The 22,162-nt window shown below is 40.9% G+C and overlaps 1 protein-coding gene across 5 annotated transcripts in view; it reads left to right on the top strand.

Moving 5' to 3' along the window:
- Window positions 1-22,162, top strand: part of specc1 (sperm antigen with calponin homology and coiled-coil domains 1) — an 83,178-nt gene that overhangs the window by 13,457 nt on the left and 47,559 nt on the right. For 2 of the 5 annotated variants that reach the window (XM_067607544.1, XM_067607545.1), the window contains exons 2-3: window positions 7,039-7,223; window positions 7,358-7,493. In XM_067607544.1, coding sequence (XP_067463645.1) covers window positions 7,062-7,223; window positions 7,358-7,493 — 298 coding nt within the window. In that variant the 5' untranslated portion in view covers window positions 7,039-7,061. Of the gene's footprint in view, window positions 1-2,553; window positions 2,919-3,827; window positions 3,848-7,038; window positions 7,224-7,357; window positions 7,494-17,778; window positions 18,371-22,162 lie in introns of those variants that run through there. The other 3 variants (XM_067607543.1, XM_067607546.1, XM_067607547.1) reach the window with 3 other exon arrangements.

The raw sequence follows: 22,162 nt of genomic DNA, 5'->3' as shown, positions 1-22,162 counted from the left end.
TAACATTGAATTTGTAATCCTACAGAACCTTTACAATGTATTCTACTTCTGTTTACAGTCTTAACACATGCCTATGATACTATATAATGAGTGCAGGATCTACTTACAGTGATCATGAAAAAAAGCAGTATTTTAAGCCACACACTCAGCTGAATCACTGTCATCACACATTTTATATTTGTTTTCACATCCTGTGCGACTGTGGTGTCTATGTGGAGAGTCTGACTCAGTGCTCTTTCCTGTGGATGGAGAGAGGAAAAAGGAAGAGACTTAAGAAGCAGGCGGCACACAGGAGCCTCATCGTGCTTGCAAATAGTTCTGTCTGAGCAGTGTGAAATTCAGTGGTCAGTTCACTAAGACTCCTATATCACACAATGAGAGAACCCTCTGACAGCCACCTCACCTAGTGAGAATCGAGCCACATGGCTTCATGTTCCATCATTATTTATTCATGTTTGGCCTGTTTCATAATCTTGTGGTCTGCTGTTTCCTGTTTCTGTTTTTTCTCTTTTGCTAAGTGTTCAGCTTTAATTTATGCAAAAGGTCTTTGCAGTATGGAAGTTAAATCCAGTTGCAGATTCACAGAAATATCCTCATACTTCAGTTGGTTGTTTTTATGGCTGGGAAATGGTCAGTGTATTGGTAATTACTGGTCTGTCATTGTCGTGCTTGTGAGAAAGTGAGGTGGACATGAAGTTCAAGCGGTTCTTTGCTTTTCTTCTAAGTCAGTTATAGTCTATATTTGGGTACCTTGGAGTGTGCTATTATTCTTCTATCATGGCAGCAGCCTTTGACACCAGGTGTGTGGGAGAAAGCACAAGGCTGTCTAAACTTTTCCCAGGAAGCATTTTTTCCCTAGGAGGATAGCTCATTTTTCATCTGTGTTTTCACCTTACTGGCAGTTGTGCTCACTTACTTCTGGACACCTTCAGCAGGCTCACCGCACCTGCCCCTCAGGGATTTATCATAATTTGAAGTATTTCACTTCTTGTGTGATTTGGAATAAAGACAAATCGAGTCATGGGTCAATATTTTTGAAACACAGTTCCTATAAATCATGCTTGTTCAGCACTGCAGCCATCTATGAAGGGTAGACTAGAATAGAAAACAAAGTCACACTTGTCTCCCATATCTCTACAGAAGGCTTGTATAGACGTCCTAGGAAAACTAAAACAATCGTTAGACTGTTAATTAGAACTATGTTTTAGGTGTCATAATACATTGTTTCAAAAGACACCTTGCAAATGTTAGAAAGGAGTATTTACTGTGGTCATGGTGTTATCCATTTACCACACAGGCAGGAAGCTGTGTGACCACTGGCAGTGAACAATCACAGGAATGGTGCAGTGTTTTGACAGCATTTAAAGGACCAGTGTGTAAGATTTAGTGGCATTTAATGGTGAGATTGCAACCAACTGAATACCCCTCCCACTCCTCTTCTAAGTGTTTAGGAGAACCTGCGGTGGCTGCGAAAAACGTGAATGCTCTTTTTAGAGCCGAAGTTTGCTTTGTCCGTTCTGGGCTACTGTAGAAACATGGCGGTGCAACATGGCAGCCTCTGTGGAAGAGGACCCGCTCCCTGTGTAGATATAGAGAGCTCATTCTACAGTAACAAAAAACAATTCTGATTTTCAGGTGATTATACACAAATTAAAACATACTTATAAATATTCTGTTCCATTTCTGCCAAGTCTGTTCTGCTAGATACCACAAAATTCTACACACTGGACCTTTAACAAAGCTACAGTAGGTAGTGTCCCCCAATGGCAATATTACTGACTCAGAAGCCTGCGGTCTATGTGAAATCACAGCTGAAATCTGCAACAGAGTGTGACATAGTGTGTGATGCCTTAAAAATAATCCTGAACTGTTTCTCAACTCCTTGCAGCGCCCTTTTAAAAAACAGTTTTTGTGGTAGAGTAGGGGTGTGGTCAGACCAAGTTCCACAGTTAGCCACTTGCCACAAACTGAAGTCTGTTTCATCTCGTCTCGGAGTGTACGCTCTCTACCCACATTCTCTACGGCCTTGGCATGCCGTAGATTGTGGGATCCAAATTAGACCAGTATGGGACAGCATAAAATGCAGGCCCCTCCACAAATGACCCACCCTCATATTAAGAAGTGTTTCTGAGACAAGGAATGGCTTTGTCAGTGTTGGTAGCTGTTTGTGCGACTGCTGTTTGTACCCAAACAGTCTACAGATGGTTTGGAAATAAACTACACAGCACAGCAATGTCATAAATCAATGTTTAATTTTCAGAATCTACTCCAATTAGTCAGACATGAGTTGAACGTAATGCAGAAATATTTCACTCAAGCAGCACAAATACTTGCTTTACACAGCTGTGGTTTTTAATTCGAAAATACAGTGGAACGATTGTGTCTCGCCCACAAACCACACAAACACGTGGTCTCAGGTTAAATCAAATTGTAAGCCACTGTCCTGAGAACGAAGTGCAGAAACCTGTATTTCAAACAACAGCAGTTTAGGCTGTGTGATCCTTCAAAATATAAATCATTACCCTTATTGGCTCAGTAGTCTCAGTGCCACATGTTGGAAATCTGTTCCTCCTGCTTCATTCTTCCCTTTCTTGCAGTGAGTTTTTCAGGGGTGAAAGTCTGGAAAAACTGTGAGAGGAAAAAAACATGCCCATAGCTGAGACTATGTGTCTGTCTTCCTCTTTGTATGAGAGAGAGTGAAAGAAGCAACGGCACACACAGCACAGCGGTTGGCAGCCTGCAGTATTTCCTCATCCTGACTGCTGTATTGAGGCAGACAGCCGTTGCTCCTGACACTTCAGTTTCGCGCTCAGACTCTCTCTCCGTAAAGCTCAGCAAAGGACGAATATTTTGGTCAGTTGTGCTTCAGGGCACTCAGGCTGAGGGCAGGCTCCAGGACAGCATCCAGTTCCAAACACGTGAGTGAGCTGCGCCACTGGTTGTTTGTTTTTTTTTAGCACTTTCTCTGTGACACCAATCTGCCATCACCATCTTTTGTATTACTCACTACCTTAAGCTCTCGGATGATATTGGGATATGTTGTTTAATCTTCAGCCATTGTTTTAAAGCTTTACAAGGATAATAGAGTTTATTTTAGATTTAGAATGTGATTGGTGACTGTTGGAAAGTTTGAAAAAGGAAAATCTGAAGTCATTTTATATAATAGGTTAGGAAAAAAGCAACTGAGAACATCTGCTGTCTATATTTTTGCCAGGTTTCTCACATTTCTGTCAACCACTGAAAGTACATTTCTGAAGGGGATTGTGGCCTGTGCTCTGTGTAGAAGTACTATTTATGTTAAGTTTTACAACTCTGGTTAATAAAAGTTCGCCCTATTTGGACTAATATTATGCTTACTGTGTCTTATATTTAGTAGGCTTTTAAAAGGTAACCTACTAACCACTGACCCAGGCAGGAAAGAACATGAGGATGTGATGACACATACTGAGCTTCTGATATCCTCAAATAGCTGTAAAGCACTAGTTGTTTGCTTTGTTGTGTGTTGCAATGCTTCAGCCTCTTTAATGTTATTCTCTGTGGATGGAATAAAAATAATTAATTGTAGCAAAGCAGTCCAGTCACACCTGAATCCATTTTGTTTAATTAAGTGTCACCACAGGAAGGCAGCATGTTCTGCATTCAGTCCAGGACTGCAGTTTCCCTTCTGATCACTGATTCTGAAGGTCTGTGTAAATGGCAGAGACAGGATGTTTGTTCATATGCACGGAGAGTACCTACTTGTAACAGGCACTTCACTTGTATTTGGTACATATTCTACACCCAGAAAGTGAAGTATGGTGTTCATCATGGCCCATCCTGCTCTGTACTGGGGCAGCTTGCATTTAAGGTCAGAGAATGGTCAGGACTGGTTAGCTAGGATTTCCCTACGTGATCTCAGGCTCTTTCGTGGTTGTGGCAGATGTAGTCGGCCAAGTTACGTATTTGTGCAATGAAAGTGTACATGCAAGACGGTATTTCCTCTGTAACTGATACAGTATATAGTGGTGGGTTTGTAAGGAGTAATTATTGGTTTTGTCTCAACATCTGTCCCTGTTTTGCTGAGCAGCCATTCTACTACAGGTTGCACCTTAAAATGATTATATATGTGGATCTTTTTTAGTAAAGGAAATATAAGTAACACACATTCTAAATACTGGAGCTATATTTATGTGTGCTCTAAGAGGTAAATTGATATATATGCAGTATTTTGCTCTAGTAGATCCACTACTAAACTGAATCAATGGGCACACTAGTGGATTGATGTTTACATTATGTGTCACTGCTGATCTTCCTTGTGTGATGAAAGCACATTGTCCTCTCCCTGGGGCTTGAATCAGATCAGATGATGTGTGAGTGATTGTTTCATCCAGGTCCAAACTGATAACTGTTGTCTGTTGGTCTTGACTCCTCGTGCTTCCTCCTTATCTCCTTTCAGCAGTTGAGTCCAGCAGCAACTGTCTGAAACTCCTCTACAACTTTGTCCCAAACTTAGCCTTTACATTCATCTTCCTGTTTTTGAGGCAATATAATTAAGACAGATAACAACCTATTACTTATGGCTGTGGTGACTACAAATTATATTTGGTTTTCTAATTTGGTATTTTTCCATATTTAGCTTTTTACCAGGCTTGCTTAAGCCAGATGTCATCATTTTACATGTTTGTTTTGTCACACAGTGCAAGCTGTAAAAGGCAGTAAATGTTTATTATCTTTGTCGCTTAGTTGCTTTTACAGACAGATACCCTACTCACACCCTGTATCTTAACTCTTGGATAGTTCAAGTTTAAAATACAACCAGCTGTCTGTGTCAAAGACATTTTGGTTTCTAACTAGGCCATTATAAAGTGGGACACACTTTTGGCTCTTGAGAAACTGGCCTCATATCTCTGCAGAGGAATAAGGAGAGGTCATATTTGCTGAATTGAGACCTGTTAAACTAACCTTGCGGTGGTCCAAATAAGGTGAAAACAAAATTCAGACTTAAACTTCACAGGCTTTACTTTACGTCACATTATTGTTTAATTTATTCCACAAAATGGTTGTTGCTTAGTTCCCTTCTGTTTCAAAAAGAAAATGATATAACCTCAAGGGGGACATCCTCAATTTTACCTCACTTGCTCATTTAGCCTAGACAAAGATCAAACGTGCGTTTGGCAATATGTGCTGTAGATGTAAACTGATCTGATGGGAGACGAGGCATCACAACTGAGGTGTTGAACTACCAGGCCAGGCAGGAGTTAGTCACAGGATCTTGCCTAGAGAGTTCTGAGTATCATATGATGGGCCTGCAGAGAGACACATGCTCTCATGACGGCAAAAAATAAAGTGTGTGCAGTGCGTTCTTAATCAGATAAGTCCCTAAGCACAAGCAAACAATCTCTAATAACATTGCAGCATAAAATGCACCAAGCACTTGGTGTCCCCTGCAGCAAACATTTTAGTGATGTGGATCCCCTGTATGTTTTAAGGGTTGGTCACATTGCCACATTGCTCCCGTTACCCATCATATCATTGGTTGTAGGACTGCAAGGTATTGTTAACTGTAGATTTTGAAATGATCTCAACTCTAGCATCACTAGTTCTGCTCTCAACTGTTGTGCAATACTTGCAACCTTTCAATCATTCCAGCAAATGAAATAAATATTAACAGTTAAGAGCAGAGGGGAAAGCTGTCCTGCCTGACAGCCCTGTCCTTGGTTAACTCATTCTGTTCTTACAGAGCCTAGAGGCTATCCCCATTAACAGCCCTGTGCCTCTCAGAGGACTCAGAGGTCAGGTTACCCCGGCCTTGATCAATGACTCAGCCACTCCTCTGGGAATTACAGAGCTCTTTACCAGTGCACACTCTTCGTGGTTAAGTGCACTCCCACCTCCTTCCATTTCCTTCAGCTATTCTCTGCCCAGCTGAGTACATTTCCTCCTGGACATAAAATGTACACCTTTAACAGTCTCTGTGACCACATCCTGTAGGAGTTGGAAAAATGAAGCTATTATTGTGCTGTTTTTTAACCATATTCTTATACAAATGAATGGCAGTTGTGACTGTAAATGGCTGCATACCTCCAACTAAATCTGCGGAGAGATACTTCTGCCACTGGTTTGAAGTTATCAGATAAGAGATTGTGTTCTCTCTCCTCCCTCTAGCAGGAAGTAGTTCAATGGTGTTGCTACTGGTCTTACCTTATCTGCCCTCAGAGGCAACTCTTGTCTTGTATATTTTGGAACAGCTACAAATGCCACCAGGCAGTGCTAATACTGTATAGTCTTGTTATTCAGACGAAGCAAAGGTACTGCCTATTATTCTGTACTTCCCCTTCAGTTTTATGCTGATGTGGTATTTAAGGGAACAATTCTAGTTTTGACTCACACCTATAAATGTTGCATTGCTAAAATGTTTTTTTTATGAGTTATACCATTATTGCTTATAAAATATTTGAACTACACTATAATATATGTGCTGGTAGTTTTCTTGAAATATTTAGATCTATACTGCCCCACAAAGGAAAGAGGCAGAAACTTCAGCTTTTGTCTAAATTGATAATTTGTTAATTTTGCTTTAATATTACTATGTAGTGTTTAATTAATGAAATGTTTGTAGTCAAGTTACACGTACAGTAGGTGAGACAAAACTTAAGTTGTCAACAAAGTGAATTTTTAAAGATATAAATTTCACCTGGCAGTCAAAAACAGCAATTAAACAACTCAAAAGCCAGTTTCACACAGTGCCAATCGTCTTGTTGTTCTCAGGGACTTTTTTGTTCTCCATTTAATGGAAGATCATGTGTCCATATTTCAGCAGTGCTTACGAGTGTCTTTGGGGCATAGACAGTGCGGCATAGTGGTAAAGAAACGGTTCGTTCAGTGAAATATACTGAGCATCTATGTTGGAAAAATCTGCCTACCAGCTCCAGCAGGGCTGTTCTGCTGGACTCTAGTGAATACACCAGCACGTTAAAGTTCTTATTTCTTTAGGATAACCATTCAAAACTTTGTTATTCAACAGTTTTCTCTTAACTCTCTTCTCTGGACTTCTCTCAGGTGTAGTTATCTGACACGCAGCCATGATGAAAGCGGGCGCCACCAAGGTGGGGCTGCCCAAGCCGGGGCTCCAGGAGCGGGCTAAGCAGGCCTCCTTGGCGCCCTCCTCCTCCTCTGCCACCTCTACAGCCATGAAGACCTCCAGATCCTCCAATATGCTGGCCTCAGACCAGCGCCTCAGCAGGGTGAGTCACAAACACACTGCAGTCTACCACCAACTACCATGGTGACAAATGTACAGTAGTGATGGTAATTTAAATTAATCATTATCACATTAGTGGACCTACGTTGTTGGTACTAACAGCAGATGTGTTTCTAGCTGAAAAGAGCCAGCAGTGATGATGCCTTGACAAAGCCTGCACTGGGAGCTGCTGCCTCTGGCTCCAGGATGAAGAAGACAGTGACTACTGGAGCCATCTCAGATCTGGCAGAGGCCCGCCCTCGCAATCTGTCTGGTAGGGGACTACAAATCATGTCAGATATCTTCAAATAAACCAAATCTCTAAAATATAATTAATTTTAGAGACTTGGTTTGATGTAAACCCCCCCCTCCCCAAAAAAAAACAATAACGTGATGCTGTAAAGTGGGGAACAGAACTCTAATCTTCATTAATTATGGATGTGATCTGAATTTTGTGTCAGTGTTTAGAGATGAAAGTAGTGCAACCAACCACTTGTGACCACTAGAGGGCCACAGCACATCAGTAATGCTCCCTGTCACAGCTCCTGGATGCTGGTAGTAACTAGCAGTTAGAGAGATGCCTCTCTTTACCCTTTACTCTTTTTTTCTTTTGTCTCTTTATCCTCGTTTGGTTTGCATTAGTGGGGTGCAGGTGGCTGAGGACTGTGGTTCTTAGGGTTTTGGTCCAAAACTGAGAGACTGGACACATTCATAGTGTGCTCTTCAGACGTCTGCTCAGCTGTGCGAACAGCATGCTATGTTTTGGATGACAAATGAGGAAAAATGAACTCTTTTCTATCCAAAAGCATGAGTTGGAAAATGAATGTGGTGATGTTATTGGCTGGTCTTCTGCTGTTATTTGGCTTCAGTGTGTGACATGTCACATGTCTTTGCATGTGCTTGTGTACATGTACAGCCTGTGCTGATGTTCCTTTAGCTTATAGTCCTGTACTATGGTCTGTATGGCTTCAGACATCATGATCACTGAGAAGCACCCCAAAGCTCTGAATGAGAACATAATTTATGCTCTGTTATGAAATATGCAAATTCTGTTTAATCACACATTACTTGAGATAAACACTCCACTGAAGACATCAAGGTGAGAGTTTAATTTCCTACACATAAACATTTAATTGTGCACTTAAATAAAAGTATTTTGTGGATCACAGTAAGCATGATTATATTTAGGTTTGGTCAAATATTATTGGGAAATTCATGTTAAGTATCCTCTTAACCATCTATCACACCTGCATTCAAACTTAATTTAACCATTTCCCATGCAGCTTGCTTGTACTATGCAGATTTGGTTCTATACAGCATTTCACAAAACTATTCCCCATGGTGCTCAAAAGGGCCATGTGTATCCACATTTGAAAAGCAGCCTTAAAATTCAGTTATGATCTGAAAATACAAGACAAAAATTTGCTTCATCCCCCTCTGGCCCCTTTTCTTCTTACCATGCAGTCAACACAGTGAAGTAAACGTCCATGCTATGAGATGCTACTGTAAGTGCTTTATTGAAATTGCATTATTTATACTAGTGTACTGCCAGTTCAAAACATGCCCGTTCAGAACGGGCCAATTGCTTGGTCTCCGGTATTGCTGCTTGCAGCTTTCTCGAGAACAGCTCATCCAAACAACAAATCAAACTTCAAATTGTTTACATGCAGTAAGTCAAACGTTTCATGTATTAACACTCACCAGACAGCCATACTAATTATTCAGTATTTCAACTTCATACAGTTCCCGCCACAAATATTGGAAAGCGAAAGACCCTCTCCAGAGCCAGTTTTGTGGCCCAGAACAGTTTGTCCGTTCTGGGCTACTGTAGAAACATGATACATGCAACGTGCAATATGGTGGCCTCCGTAGCAGAGGACCCGCTCCCTATGTAGATATAAAGGGCTCATTATAAGATAACGAAAACACAACAATTCTTATTTACAGGTGATTATACACTAATTAAAACATACTTATGAATATTATATCCTATTTCTGCCAAGTCTGTTCTGCTAGATGCCACTAACTCTTAAACAATGGTGAAGTAAAATGATTCAAAAGAAATAATGAATCCTCATCAGAAAATAAACTTTTTGTTAACCTTTTGTACCTTGCCTTTTTATTGTATACCTAGTCATTGCCAACAGCTAGCTATTTGGTACAAGGCTATTTTCGGGAACAAAAGTGTTCATTCTGAAAGTCCAGCCTATTTTGGCTGGGGTTTTTTTGCATCACAAGTGTCTTACATTCCCAGATTCAGCAGAGTCAGGGTTATAGAATGGTGATGACCAGGACACAATTAGAGATGTGCATTTCAATCAAAAATATCGTTCAACTTAATAGCAAATGTGAGATAATCAACTTGCCACTCTCATTGCTAACAGCTAACTATCTGGGACCAGGCTAGTTAGCTATTTGGGGTCAGGCTATTTCTGGGAACAAAAGATCTTCAAGAGCTTGCACACGATACTGCACTTCCTTGAATCCTCAGCAATACACCTGCCAAGTGTGAAGTCGATCGAATGATTGGTTGTCAAGAAAATCAAAGTGCAGACATACAGACAGAGACTCCTTCCATTTTAGTTAGATTAATCTATTTTACCAGAGTGTTCACCTGTTTGAGGCTGTAAAGGTGTAGCAGATCAAGAATTATACCATCAATATTTTTGACTGATTATGAAGGTATGCAGATTGTATATGGATCTGGTGTTGCATGTGAATGCTTAAAAAAGTGTAGAGTTCAATACACATTAGGATACCTAACAGACCGAAGCTATTTGATGATGTACTTCAAATGATGATGGTTAGACGTGTATGGGACAGTTACTGCTGCCTCTTGTGTTTGCACAACACAGTGTGGTTGCTGGGGGTTTGTTGTCCATGACATCAGTGTTTGTTTCCTGTGACTGAAACAAATGCTTTCCTACTCACATTATCAACAGGATCTCATGTCCCAATAAACACTTGTTGTGTGCCTTGTGTGTTGGTTTATACTTATGAGCTTGGTATGTAGGACAAATATGGTGAATGATAATGACAGGGTATTTATTGCAGTAAATAATTTTGTTTACAGCATACCATTGGAAAATCCTCTGTGTGGACGATAACTGCATTTGTTTATGGCAGCCCATCCGCACAGTGTGTAGATGCTGTGCTCCAGTGAAATTCTTCTTCAAAGGGCTGTTGTGCTGAAGCGAAGATAATTGAATTCTACTTGACAAAAGACTCCAGAGGAGCTGAGAAACTTCAGCCAAGTGAGGCTCTCGCTTCTTTCAAAGACAATTAGACCATGATCAGCTTTCATTGGACTTGGTGCTAATTAACCAAAGTTTGTTTTTCCAAAGTGTTTTCACACTCAAGGACAAGAACAGATTCACACTTTGTGCCATGCATGATAAATTCATTACACTTCACGTACTTGGTCTGGCCTAGTTTTGCTAGCCAATTTCTGGTAGTCAACCAAGTTGAAGGCAGGAATCTTGTTAAATAATTCTTTATCATAAAGAAAACCATCTTTTAAAGAGGGCACATAGTGGTCATGCTGTAATATACTTTAAATCATGCTGTTCTATCTTTTAAGCAGTTAAAAAAAACTGACACTCTATGTTTAGCTTGTTTTGCATTCCAGTTGCTTTACCATTACAACAGAGGAAAAATCATTAGTCAGGTATTTCAGGTATTTCTTTGTCCCTTACAAAATGTATCCTTTGGGTTTTAGCTTCAAACTAACCAACTTTATTCCCTTTTGGCACCCAAATGAATTCATTCTACACACTTTCTTAATTAAACAAGCTCAAACGTGCACAGGCATATTCTCCCCTTGTTTATAACTTTGGGACACCCGTGACAAGGGCGTTTTTTTTTTTCCTTTGCTCAACATGATGTTCCAGTCAGGCCTGCTGTGTTGATCTGCACCTGTGTCGGGACTTTACACCGGTGCATGTCAAGACATATGAAGGCAAACAATGAATGTATATGTCAAACAGGTTTTAAAAGTCAAGCTAATCAGCAAGTGGAAAATCAGATCAGATGTGAAAGAGCAGTGATGGTCAACCATGCATTCAAGCAGTGGCAATCATCACTTAACCTGTTGCAGTCAATATTAAGTCACTGAATCTGACCTGAGAGTTCTGCTGAAACATCCACACAGGGGAAATGTCATGATTTGAATATAGACTGCGGTGGTGATCTGTGGTATTTTGAACTCTTTGATGTTGAGATGTAACAATCTGAAATGCCTTGAGTGTTTGTATTTATTGATATGGATGGGAAGAAAAAAAACATATTGAAGAGATGAAGAGAGGAATCATAAATCCAGAATTTGCATTATGACATTTTGGGATGAACACATTCACTGGAATATGAGGTGTGTCTTCAGGTGTGTCTTAGTGATATTGTCAACCATCAGTGTTATCAAGTTGGTCTTAAACGGATGAGTTTCTCCCTAGTTGATATGTGACATTCCACACTGACAAGAAGCAATCAGGACTTACCGGGCTCTAAGGCGCACCGCAGCAGAACTGTCATCATACCTGTCAGGGCAGTAATTGAGTCTTTTTTCAGAGGCCATCCAAGTGGATTTTACAGCTAGACTGGATGCATGACAGAATCCTGACTGAGCGTTGAAAACATACTTTTACGAAAGTTTTATGGAGTAAGGAACACTCCATTTCCTGTAATTGTACTCAAACCCCATCTTCTAACTATAAAGGAAGGAGTCTGTCTGTGTGTGTGTGTGTGTGTGGGTCTGTTCTTCGCTTTTCTCGACAACTGTTCATCCAAACTACTTCACACTTGGCAGGTGTATCGCTGGGGATCCAAGAAAGTGCAGTGTCAAGTGCGAAGTAGTTTGGATGAGAAATGTTAAAGACATCCAATATGGTGGCCTCAAATACCGGCGCTGCATTTGTTTACTAGCGGATCTTGACCATGGATGTATAATAAGAGCTGGTTTGGGCTCTGCCACTCAGCCTTGTAGCCAATTTTTCCCAGTGGTCACTCCCAGTATTGCAGTGAAAAATCCCCCTGCGGCCCACAAAGCATTTTCCCCTTAGACCACCACTGTAAAAGAGACGTCTGTAAAACTGTTGACAGGGCACCTTGAACTGCAAACAAGGTCAATTATGACTATGAACTTTTGATCCATGGAGGTTTTATATTTATAAAACTTTCCTTGAGCTGAGAAAAGTGATTTTAAGATCTGTGATGTCATCATAATGTAAAGTCTATAGGCTGAGCAGGAACTCGTGGGTTTGGCCCACTCCCACTGAATATTTCCGTTGTGCGAATAGTCAGTGGGCTGCACAACGCGGAAGCAAATGCGGAAGCTAGAAGCTTTATTTGGCGCATGCGCCAGCTGAGCAATTCTCTTTGGACTGAAATGGTGCCATTTTCAATCTGGTATCCAGCTCTTATAATATATAATATATCCATGATCTTGACCTGTCCAACATGGTTGCTGTGCAGATGCATAGCTGCAACATACAGCAGCCAATCAGGAATAGCAACATCATAATGTTTTACATGTTATAATACTAATTAGTTTTATGTATTCAGACATTGACGTACTGCAGAAACTCAATAATGTATCTGAACTCTGGGTACCTGCTTCAGTCACATCTCCAACTGCTTCCACAAACATATGAAGACTGACCTACTTCTGCCATTTACCAAAATAAAATGACATGCAAGGCAGTGACAGACTTTCAAAATAAATTACAAACAAGGATTTATAACATTTGATAACTCCTCGATGTTAATGACACATTAATCCTACATATTAATGACACTCTTATTGGCTGAACTTTTGATGACTGAATTTAGGATGTTAATCTATCCAACTTAGAAACAATAAGAAATGCGCATACAGATAGCATGCTCCAAGAATCGATTTTCCTGACAACTGTCAATCCAATCGACTTCACACTTGGCCGGTGTATTTATGAAGACCCAAGAAAGTGCAGTATCAATCTTGAAGTTATTTGGATGAGTGGTTCTTGAGAAAGCTGCAAGCAGCAATACAGGAAGCCAAGCAATCGGCCCGTTCTGAACAGGCATGTTTTCAATGGGCACTGCACTTCTTTAGACAATCAGTGATAAATGTAGGAATGAGGATTGCAGTGGTGAGATGCATCTTTTTTTTCAAGTTTTATCAGAACTAGGTCAGATGTGCCTGAGGTATTTTGCATACATGGAAAAATGAAGAAACAATCAATATAGCATATTGCTCAAGCTAATCAATGCAATTTTTAAAATACTGATTCTGATTGGTGTGACAGTCAGTCTTCAGTCATGAAACTGATCTGCACTACCCTTTTTTTTCTCTGGATGAAATCAACCAAAATTGCCCACTTGAGGAAGAAACTGCCATTTTTATCATGATCTTTGAATATATTTTTACGGTACCATCTCATCTCCAATTCCAACTAGATATCAGCTGTGCAGCTTCAGGCGTTGCACTGCGAATGACAGATTTCACTAGAGTCACTGCTGTTTCGTGATTAAAGGCTTTTGTCTCTCTAAAAGACTTCAAAAGAGTATCTATAAAAAACAAGATTCAAGCACAGTAACTACTACACTTTTCTTAGGCGCTAAAGGAGGCAATCACAGAAGGTTAGATGGCTGTAAAACATCAAGGGTCCCTTGCTGCACAAGAAGGGAAATCTACACATGTTCATTCACATAGAGTATTGGCTAACAAGGTCAGCTGACCAACAGTCTGACCCCACCCTTGCCTGCCCTCACAGCATGCCGCACTAATGAGTCAAAACTGTTATTTTTCCTAATGGAGTCTTGTCTGTATCCCAGTTGGCACTTAACCAACTCTTCCATGCTGTCAGACAACGGGTTAAAACCCAGCCTCATCCTGATGACTTATTTAAAACATCTCATCAATAATTCAGTAAAGCTTTCACTAGAAGAGGAGTCCCTGTGGAGTGTGCAAGGAGAAGAGACAGAAGGAGATAAGACTGTCCTGCTCTATAAATAACAAGCCTAGTGGGGGTGACTGCAGGGCATAACTTTACAAATGGGCACATCATTGACAGGCACTTTCCTTCACCCCTGTTCAGTCGATACTTTCGCACTGATCATTAATGTTTGGGTGAGTAGAGTTGATCTTGAAAGTCATGAACATAACTGTTTTTCAGTGAGTCTTTTCCTCGTTCTTCCTACTTCTACTAGTTCACCCCCTGTAGCATTCTGCCACCACATTTACAGGTCAGAGATCGTTAAGGCACAAATTTGTGTGACGTTCAGTGATACTGTGGTGTTTCAGTGGTGATATCTCAATCGATAGATTTGAAGTGTGAGCAGCACTGGCATCACAATGGATAACAATGACCATTGCAAGAGATTCTAAAGTATGATATACTATTGGAATACAAAAGAATATCATACTAAATTCACCTGGGAAATAAAGGTTGTTGCTTGGCATTCTGTATTTTCTGTTAGGGCCTGAAAGAATATTTCCTCGAGCCCTATTTCATAATTTATTCTATGTTCCTCTTGTGTATTTATTAGCATCTAGTATCACTTTTTGCCTTTAGGTAAAAGTTGAGTCTCTGACAAGAGTTTGTCGAATTTGAAAACACAAGCATCTGCCAGTTTTACTCTGCTTGTGCTGTAAGGTGTCTTTCTCCAGAGTGACATGTGTGAGTGCAATACTGTCTCTTCATAAATTTCACTCTGCAAGAAGAGGAAGCTGCAGTATCAGGATTATCTTAGCCCTCCACACTCCTCCTATTCTACTGAGTGTAAACACAGAACAGTGACACATTATCACATCAGAGATCATCTTTCATCAGTCCTCTCACTGCTAACCATCTTGTTGTCATGATTATTACAAGTCAAGGCGGGTTTGTTACATGCAGGATGATACACGCTGACTTACATGTATCTTGTGTGTTTTTATTGTATCATTCCCTGAATATACATCAACTACACACACATTTTGTTAACCTCCAATGTCTGCTGAATAAAAGTTCCTCTGTCAGTGAGTGATGGACTAAAGGTTCCTCTCAGATTATTCGCTATATGTGAGGTTTGCTAGAGACACCAGATATGGACTTTTATATTCCCAATTTATTAGCTCATAGCTTGTGTCATTTCCTCATTCACCACTTTATCGCCAGGAAAAAATAAAAACGGATGTATGATGCTAGTGTCAGTTGACCTTCATGAACAGTCACAGTGAAAGATAAGCAGAGAAACTAATGTGCTTCAGGAATATTATGGACCCAGAGTTTTACTATGCACAACTCAGACACCAGACTCAGCCGTAACATGTGTTCCCAGCGGGGCCCCATCTGTCTGTCTGTGTCAGTGTTTGGGAGGCAGCAGGAGGGAGAGGTATAGTCCTTTAGCTCCTCATATCTGTCAGATGAATTAATCAAACATGCTTCAGTCCACCGGGATGCCTCAGCCTGCATAAGCACTCAGCCATGACAGACACAAGCGGTAAAGAGACATACATGCTTACACATAAAGATGAACGGGCACGAATATGCATGCAAAAATTACACTATTTTATGTCTCCCATACTGTCCTGTCCATGTCTAAATATGCACTACAGTGTACAGTATGATAATGCACTCCTCTGTTTATTATGCATGCAGTGTGAAAAGGATAATGGTAAGTGGGAATAGCTTTACTCCTACTCACTACAGCGAGAAGGATTTGCTTCAGAATTAACACCGTACACCGTGTGTACGCCTGTATCTGACCTCAACTCAGACATAAACACACCTGGCCTCTTTTAGGTTTGTTGACCAGAGTTTGAAATTCCTCTCCTGAGAAGCTTGTGACCCTAGCAAGTCCCCTAAAGTTGCAAGACAGAGAGAAATGGTCTTGCCAGATCTTGAAAGAGGCCAGTTGGGCCCACAGAGATGGACGTCCTGCGGTGAGGAGAACATTCTTAGCTGGATTAGAGACATGTTTGTTTACCAAGGTGGATGTGCTTGCTCCGAGAGGAAGAGAGATGAGAATATTAAGAAAGGAAGAGGAAAATGCAACAGTTTATGCAACATTCATAGGATCTGTGAAAAGGCTTGGAAGAGGCAGTGCATTGTAGGAAAGGACTGAATATCCAGCCCAACGTGGGCAGAATAATGCAGCAAACTAAACCTTTCTCACAGCGAGTAGAGAATTTTTTTTTTAGAAGGATTTTTTAGCTGGAGCTTGAGAGTATTTTGTGCATCAAATACAAATTGACCAAAAATACAGCTACAACTTCAAATGGCCATTTATTTATTATTCTGCTTATTCATTTTTATTTCTTTTCAGCTATTAACATGTAGGAAATAAACTGGTAGCTCTGAGCTTATGCCAGAGAGACTCATACTACTCATACTACTCAGTGCTTATCTGTGTCAAGTGTAGCTTTAAGAAATTGATGATGCAGTCAAGATTAATTTTAATTTCTGGTAAACAGTCCTTCCTCTTACAGATTAGGGCCCTTGGCTGACAGATGCTTCTTTTCAGGCCATCACAGCGCAGCCTACTGTATCATAGAACCTCAGAAAACTTAAAATAGTCAATAGACATTGTGCAATGCTATTGTATTTCTGTGGTTGGATGAAATGATGTGGATCACTTCAGAAGAATAAAAAATCATTACTTTGCTCAAGTTGGAACCATTTCATAGCAGTTTTAATTTGCAAAACAATGGTTATAATCCCTGTGGTTTCTTGTAACTGTTGTGGTATGAATGTGGCTCATAGATAAAATATAATTCTCTTTTTTTTTTTTTATTAATTAATGACAGCAATCTGCCTGTAGTGTAGAGCTGTAGTTTCTGACTTCCTCATGTTTTAGCCACACTTCCAAGAGGGTTTCACAATGATTTTCCCAATAGTTGCACTGGACACATATGCTCACTCAAAAATACAACACTGAAGATCGGCTACCCAAAAAGAGACCAGTCCGACTGAAAATGACAAGTCACGCTCGCTTCCAACTTGGTTTCTCCCTGTAGCTCTTGCCATCATAAATATTTAACACTTGCGTACACTGAATGAGAAAGGACAGAAAAAAAACAAGCCAGTCTCCCACTAGCTCCACACAACCCCACGAAAACTAGCACACCACCCCCCATCTCATACACATGTACTGTAGGCACACTCACATACACACATACTATTGTTTCCTGCTGGGAGTGCTGCGGGGGGAAATGCTACAGGACGCCTGGGGTGGCCTCTTATCCCCTTCACCCATTTATGAAGACTTTTGTTGTGTGTGTCTGTGTCTCTGTCTGTCTGTCATTGTCTGTGTGTCTCTGTGTGTGTTTGTGTGTGTGTGTCTGTGTGTGTGTGTGTGTTTGTCTGTGTATGTGTGTATGTGTGTGTGTGGGCAGGGGAGACTTTGTAAATGGTCCCAGCCCGCAACTTTGCTTGAAAAGAAAAGACAAAGCTGCACTGTCACCCTGTGCCAAAAATAAAAAATAGTGCCTTTCCTTTCCTTCTGCTCCTCTTTCCTTCCTTCGTCCCCCCGCCCTCCTCTCTCTTTCTCTCTCTCTCTGTATATTCACTTGTCCTTTCAGTACCAGTGAGAGGGACGGTTCATCTCACCATTGTTCAACTGGTATTGGTGAGAGTATACTGGCTGGCAGGAGTGGGAGGAGGTGTGTTAATGTGTGTGTGTGTGTGTGTGTGTGTGGCCTGGGAAGCCACTCCCCCTCTGAGCTGATTCCAGTCATCACAGCGATAATGAAGTGCACACGACGCTGCCTGCCCGCCTGCTTGCCAGTGTGACATACTGTCACCGTCCTGGAGGACACGCATACTCGCACACATTCACACACACACTCGCAGTCACTCACTGACAGGACAGGCACCCTGCCTCCTCAACACATGCACACACACACACACACTCACACACACACACAGTTCTGGGAAGGAGAGGAGAAAAGAAAAGAAGACCAGAAGGAGGGAAGAATAAGAAGAATTTTATGTTTCCTATGGTTTTCCCTCACTGTGACTGACCGGAGGTGATTGTGAGTGCTGAACAGATACGACAACCCAGACACCCACACACTCACAACTCTCCCCCGCAGCCACGGATTCTTGGATTAGTCCGCCCCGGTGTGGAGTGTGGGAGTCGCGGAGCGGACCAACATGGGGAACCAGGCGGGGAGACAGGAGGAAACAGAGACAGGTCTGCTTCTGTTGTATCATGGTTTGCCTCAGCATCACTTATTCCTCTTTGTCTGTTTCTGCCTTTCTCTTTTGATGTAAAAGGCAAAGACAAACGTTTGCTAAATACAATAGGTTCGAGCTAATCTCCTGTCATGTCATGTCTGAGTACATCTGACAGACAAGTCCTGACTAATGAGTACTGACTAAGATGCGCACCAACAGAGCACTGATGGATGAGCACTGATTAATATGCCCTGGAGTTATGGAAGATGTTTAAACGAGTTAGAGGTTAGTTGCTCAGTTCTGTTCTTGCCATTAATTTTCTGAGCATGTCCACACTTTTTTGGATCTGGTGTGTTGTGTTTCTGTGTTCAGTTAGTACAGGTCTGTATGTGTATATGTGTTTGCACCTGTGTGTAGATATTAAGAGGCGGGTAGGGGAAAGTGCTGAGTGAGATTCGCCTGACAGTAAGCATGAGGGAACCTGCCAGAGGAGATGGTATCATCAGTCTCACGCTCACATCCCTCCACTGCCCCGAGCACACTGCGCCTCCATAAGATTTCCATTTCAAAGTCCCTCTGAACTGCGCTCAGCGGCAACTTCACATTGAAAGACAACCAAGCTCTTCCACGTCTGTGTAACCTCTCCGAATTTCTTTAACAAAACAAGCATTTGCATCTTAGTGTGTTCTTGTGAATGCATAGGGCCTACATATATTTGTACGGAACTTTGTAATTTATTTGATTATATTATGTCATTGATATTTATCATATTTGCATGCTCCATCTCAACAACAAAAGATACTGATTAGACCACAGTCAGGGGGTGTGTTAGGGCAAAAGGGACAGACACATACATACACACGCACACACACAAAAAATACAGTGGGTTTTTTTTTTTTAATGTCTTTTTTTTTTATTTTATCAGTGGTGGGTGTTAAGCTGCATCATTTCATATCAGTGGTGTGTGTTGCTTGAAGATAGAGCACAGTAGGCTCAGATCGGAAGGCTGCTAGCAAGCTACTGCATGCTTGAAAAGATTAGCTCCCAGTTCTCCATGCATGCACACACAGATACAAAAAAGAGTGTACAGTTAATACATTACACACAAAACAAAAGATTGAGTCAAAAAGTAACAACAAAGAAGGCTGATATTACTTCTTTTACCTTGCTAATTATCGTTGCTAAGCAAAATTGGTCTGCTTGTTGATAAATATTACTTTTAGTACAGAGTAATTATGAGATTGGTCCACATAGGTGGTATATGGAGGTGCAGTATATGTGATTTAAAATTGAAATGAGTCAGAGTAAAAATATTAATTCAGCCAGTGAAAGGATATACCATCCTGGTCACACACTATATAATCAATCATCTCCAGGCTATGAAAAGTATTTAAACTGTGCTTGGTACTCCATAATCTTTGGTCCAACCTCCCACATTCCATTATGAAATGAAGCAGTCAGCTATATTTTTAATTGATTGACCCATTATCATTATAAATCCACTCTCCATTTTCTCAAATGAGCCTCCAAGTAAATCTAAGGAGAGTTGAATCGAGGGTAACTGGACTTGGACCAAGTCCACTTGCCCTCGGTTCAACCCTCCATGGATAACCATGACCTGGATGACTGAGAATCTTTACAGACCTCTATAGTAAATCATCAAATTGCTTGATTTTTCACTGTGCCTTTTCATGATATGAAACTATTGATCCAAGAGCGCTGAAGCCAAGGACACACAGAATCTATTTTTCACCTATTTTTTGACAAGGTGATAATATAATGATTAGCATAAACTTTGTAACCTTTTAACTGAACCAGAAGTTTTGATTAGCTGTTTTGCTCTGATGAACAGCAACATAGTGATGGATAAGAGCAGTGAAGTTTGTACTCTCCACATTAGCTTTCATTCCACCCAGACGGTGAAACAGCCAGCTGAGGTTTGTCAGACTTTGGGCTTGTAAAGTAGAATAACAGTTCTGGTGCTGGAAGTGGGGAAAGAAACGTGGGAACAGGAGGAACTCGTTCAGATTTGATTGATGCTGTTATCTCTGAAGTGGAAGGCTAAGGAGTAAGCTGTCTGCTGCAGTGATAAGAGGGTCGTTATCAGAACCAAAGTACACTGATGACTACTACACTGAGCCTTCCTGTCTCCCCACTGGCTTACCAGGAGAGCGGCCAAGACTAGAGCCTATGGTCAGCATGTGTCAGCTGTTCATGAATTATCAGTAAAATATGGTCCAATAACAGTGAGTCTATTTTCAGGACTACAAGTCAGTTGTGTGCATTTGGGCCCAGGATAAAAGGAAAGTTAAACATGTTTGTGTAGTGAGGTAAAATAGATTGTTGTTACTTTAACATGGTCAAAAATGGGAATTTTTACATACGTGTGGTTTCTCCACAAGTGTGATTGGGATGCTTGAAGGGAGCTGTAATGTTTGAAGACAGTGCCAAAAACTTGGAAAACCATGGCTTTTCTTGAAATTAGAGGATGGGGCTACTGTTCACACTCAGCACCAGAGGAGCATGAAGTTATTAGTTTTTATAGGTACCAGTAGGAGTACAGAAACAGAGCTCAGTTAGTTCCATGATACAGACATCCAAGATGTTTGAAATGTCTCATTATGTAACACCATAATTACGTAATTAAATATTTAAATATTTTTCACCTCTTTTAAGATTGTTTTCTCTGAAATAACTAACTTTTCTTCAGCCATTTACTGAGTACTTCCACTTGAAAAAAGCGTTAGTGAACCACGACACGGTCATGGTGTTTTCACTTAATCTACTTTATCAAAGCTTTTCTAAGGACTGCATGCAGAAAGTACTTGATTGACATCTCCCTGGCTCTTCTGTTTGCTTAGTTGCATCTGTTAGGGTGGGACAACTAACGCGTCCGTCATTCTAATTGGCACATGGAGTTTGGTGACCTCATGAAACTGTCATCATAGCTTTGCCCAACATCAACCTTAGCAGAGGTCTAATCAACCAGAATAACTGTGTGTGTATGAAGACTTTTATTGATAACTGTTTGCTAGCCCAGATAAGTGCCACTTCAGTGGCCCATGGCAATAGTGTCTTTGACAGGAAACAGTATTTTCATGTTGTGTTTAGTTAGGATTAAGTTCTGCGTGGCTTCTGCTTGGTGCTCTCCAGTGGTAAGGCAATTTTCCTCCTCCGGTTTCACACATAAACCACACTTGGCCTCCTCTCAGACATAGAGCGACATCTGTCTTCCTCTTTCCCCCAAACACTGGGATATTTTTTCTTATTGACATTTTTTTTTAGCAGCCCTCTTGCTGACAAATTTATCACAGCATTGAAAATAAAATCCCAAGACCACCACTGAGGAGTCCCATTCCTCTCATACAATGCTAGAGGCTGAATTCAGCTGACTTATGCCAATTAAAATACTTCTGAGACTATACTAAATGCTTATCTGTCTGAAGCACTGATTCATTTTGCCTGGCGGGTGCTGCTCCCACACAGAGCAGACTTCGACACCACAGTGAGCAACAAGCCAAAGAATGTGGAAGGACAAAGATTATTGTGCCACCTCAACACCATATTGGAGCAAATTGACGTAGAGCAGGGATTAAACTTGAGGAAGCAAGTTTGTCCAACTTCTGATAGCCGGGACACTGTGAGGAAGTTACATCAGTCATACTTTCCATGGCAGTAAGCGGTTGGTACAGTACAGTAAACACAGTGGCCATTCCACTGTGCTTTGTGTTTGCAGAGGGAGGCGTGTGCTGTTTAAATGTCCTGTTTGTGTAACTAAAGACTATAAAGTTGATACATTCAAACCTTC

Source organism: Thunnus thynnus, chromosome 13, assembly GCF_963924715.1.
Source record: "Thunnus thynnus chromosome 13, fThuThy2.1, whole genome shotgun sequence".
Lineage (NCBI taxonomy): Eukaryota > Metazoa > Chordata > Actinopteri > Scombriformes > Scombridae > Thunnus > Thunnus thynnus.
This window is presented reverse-complemented; position numbering and strand designations above follow the sequence as displayed.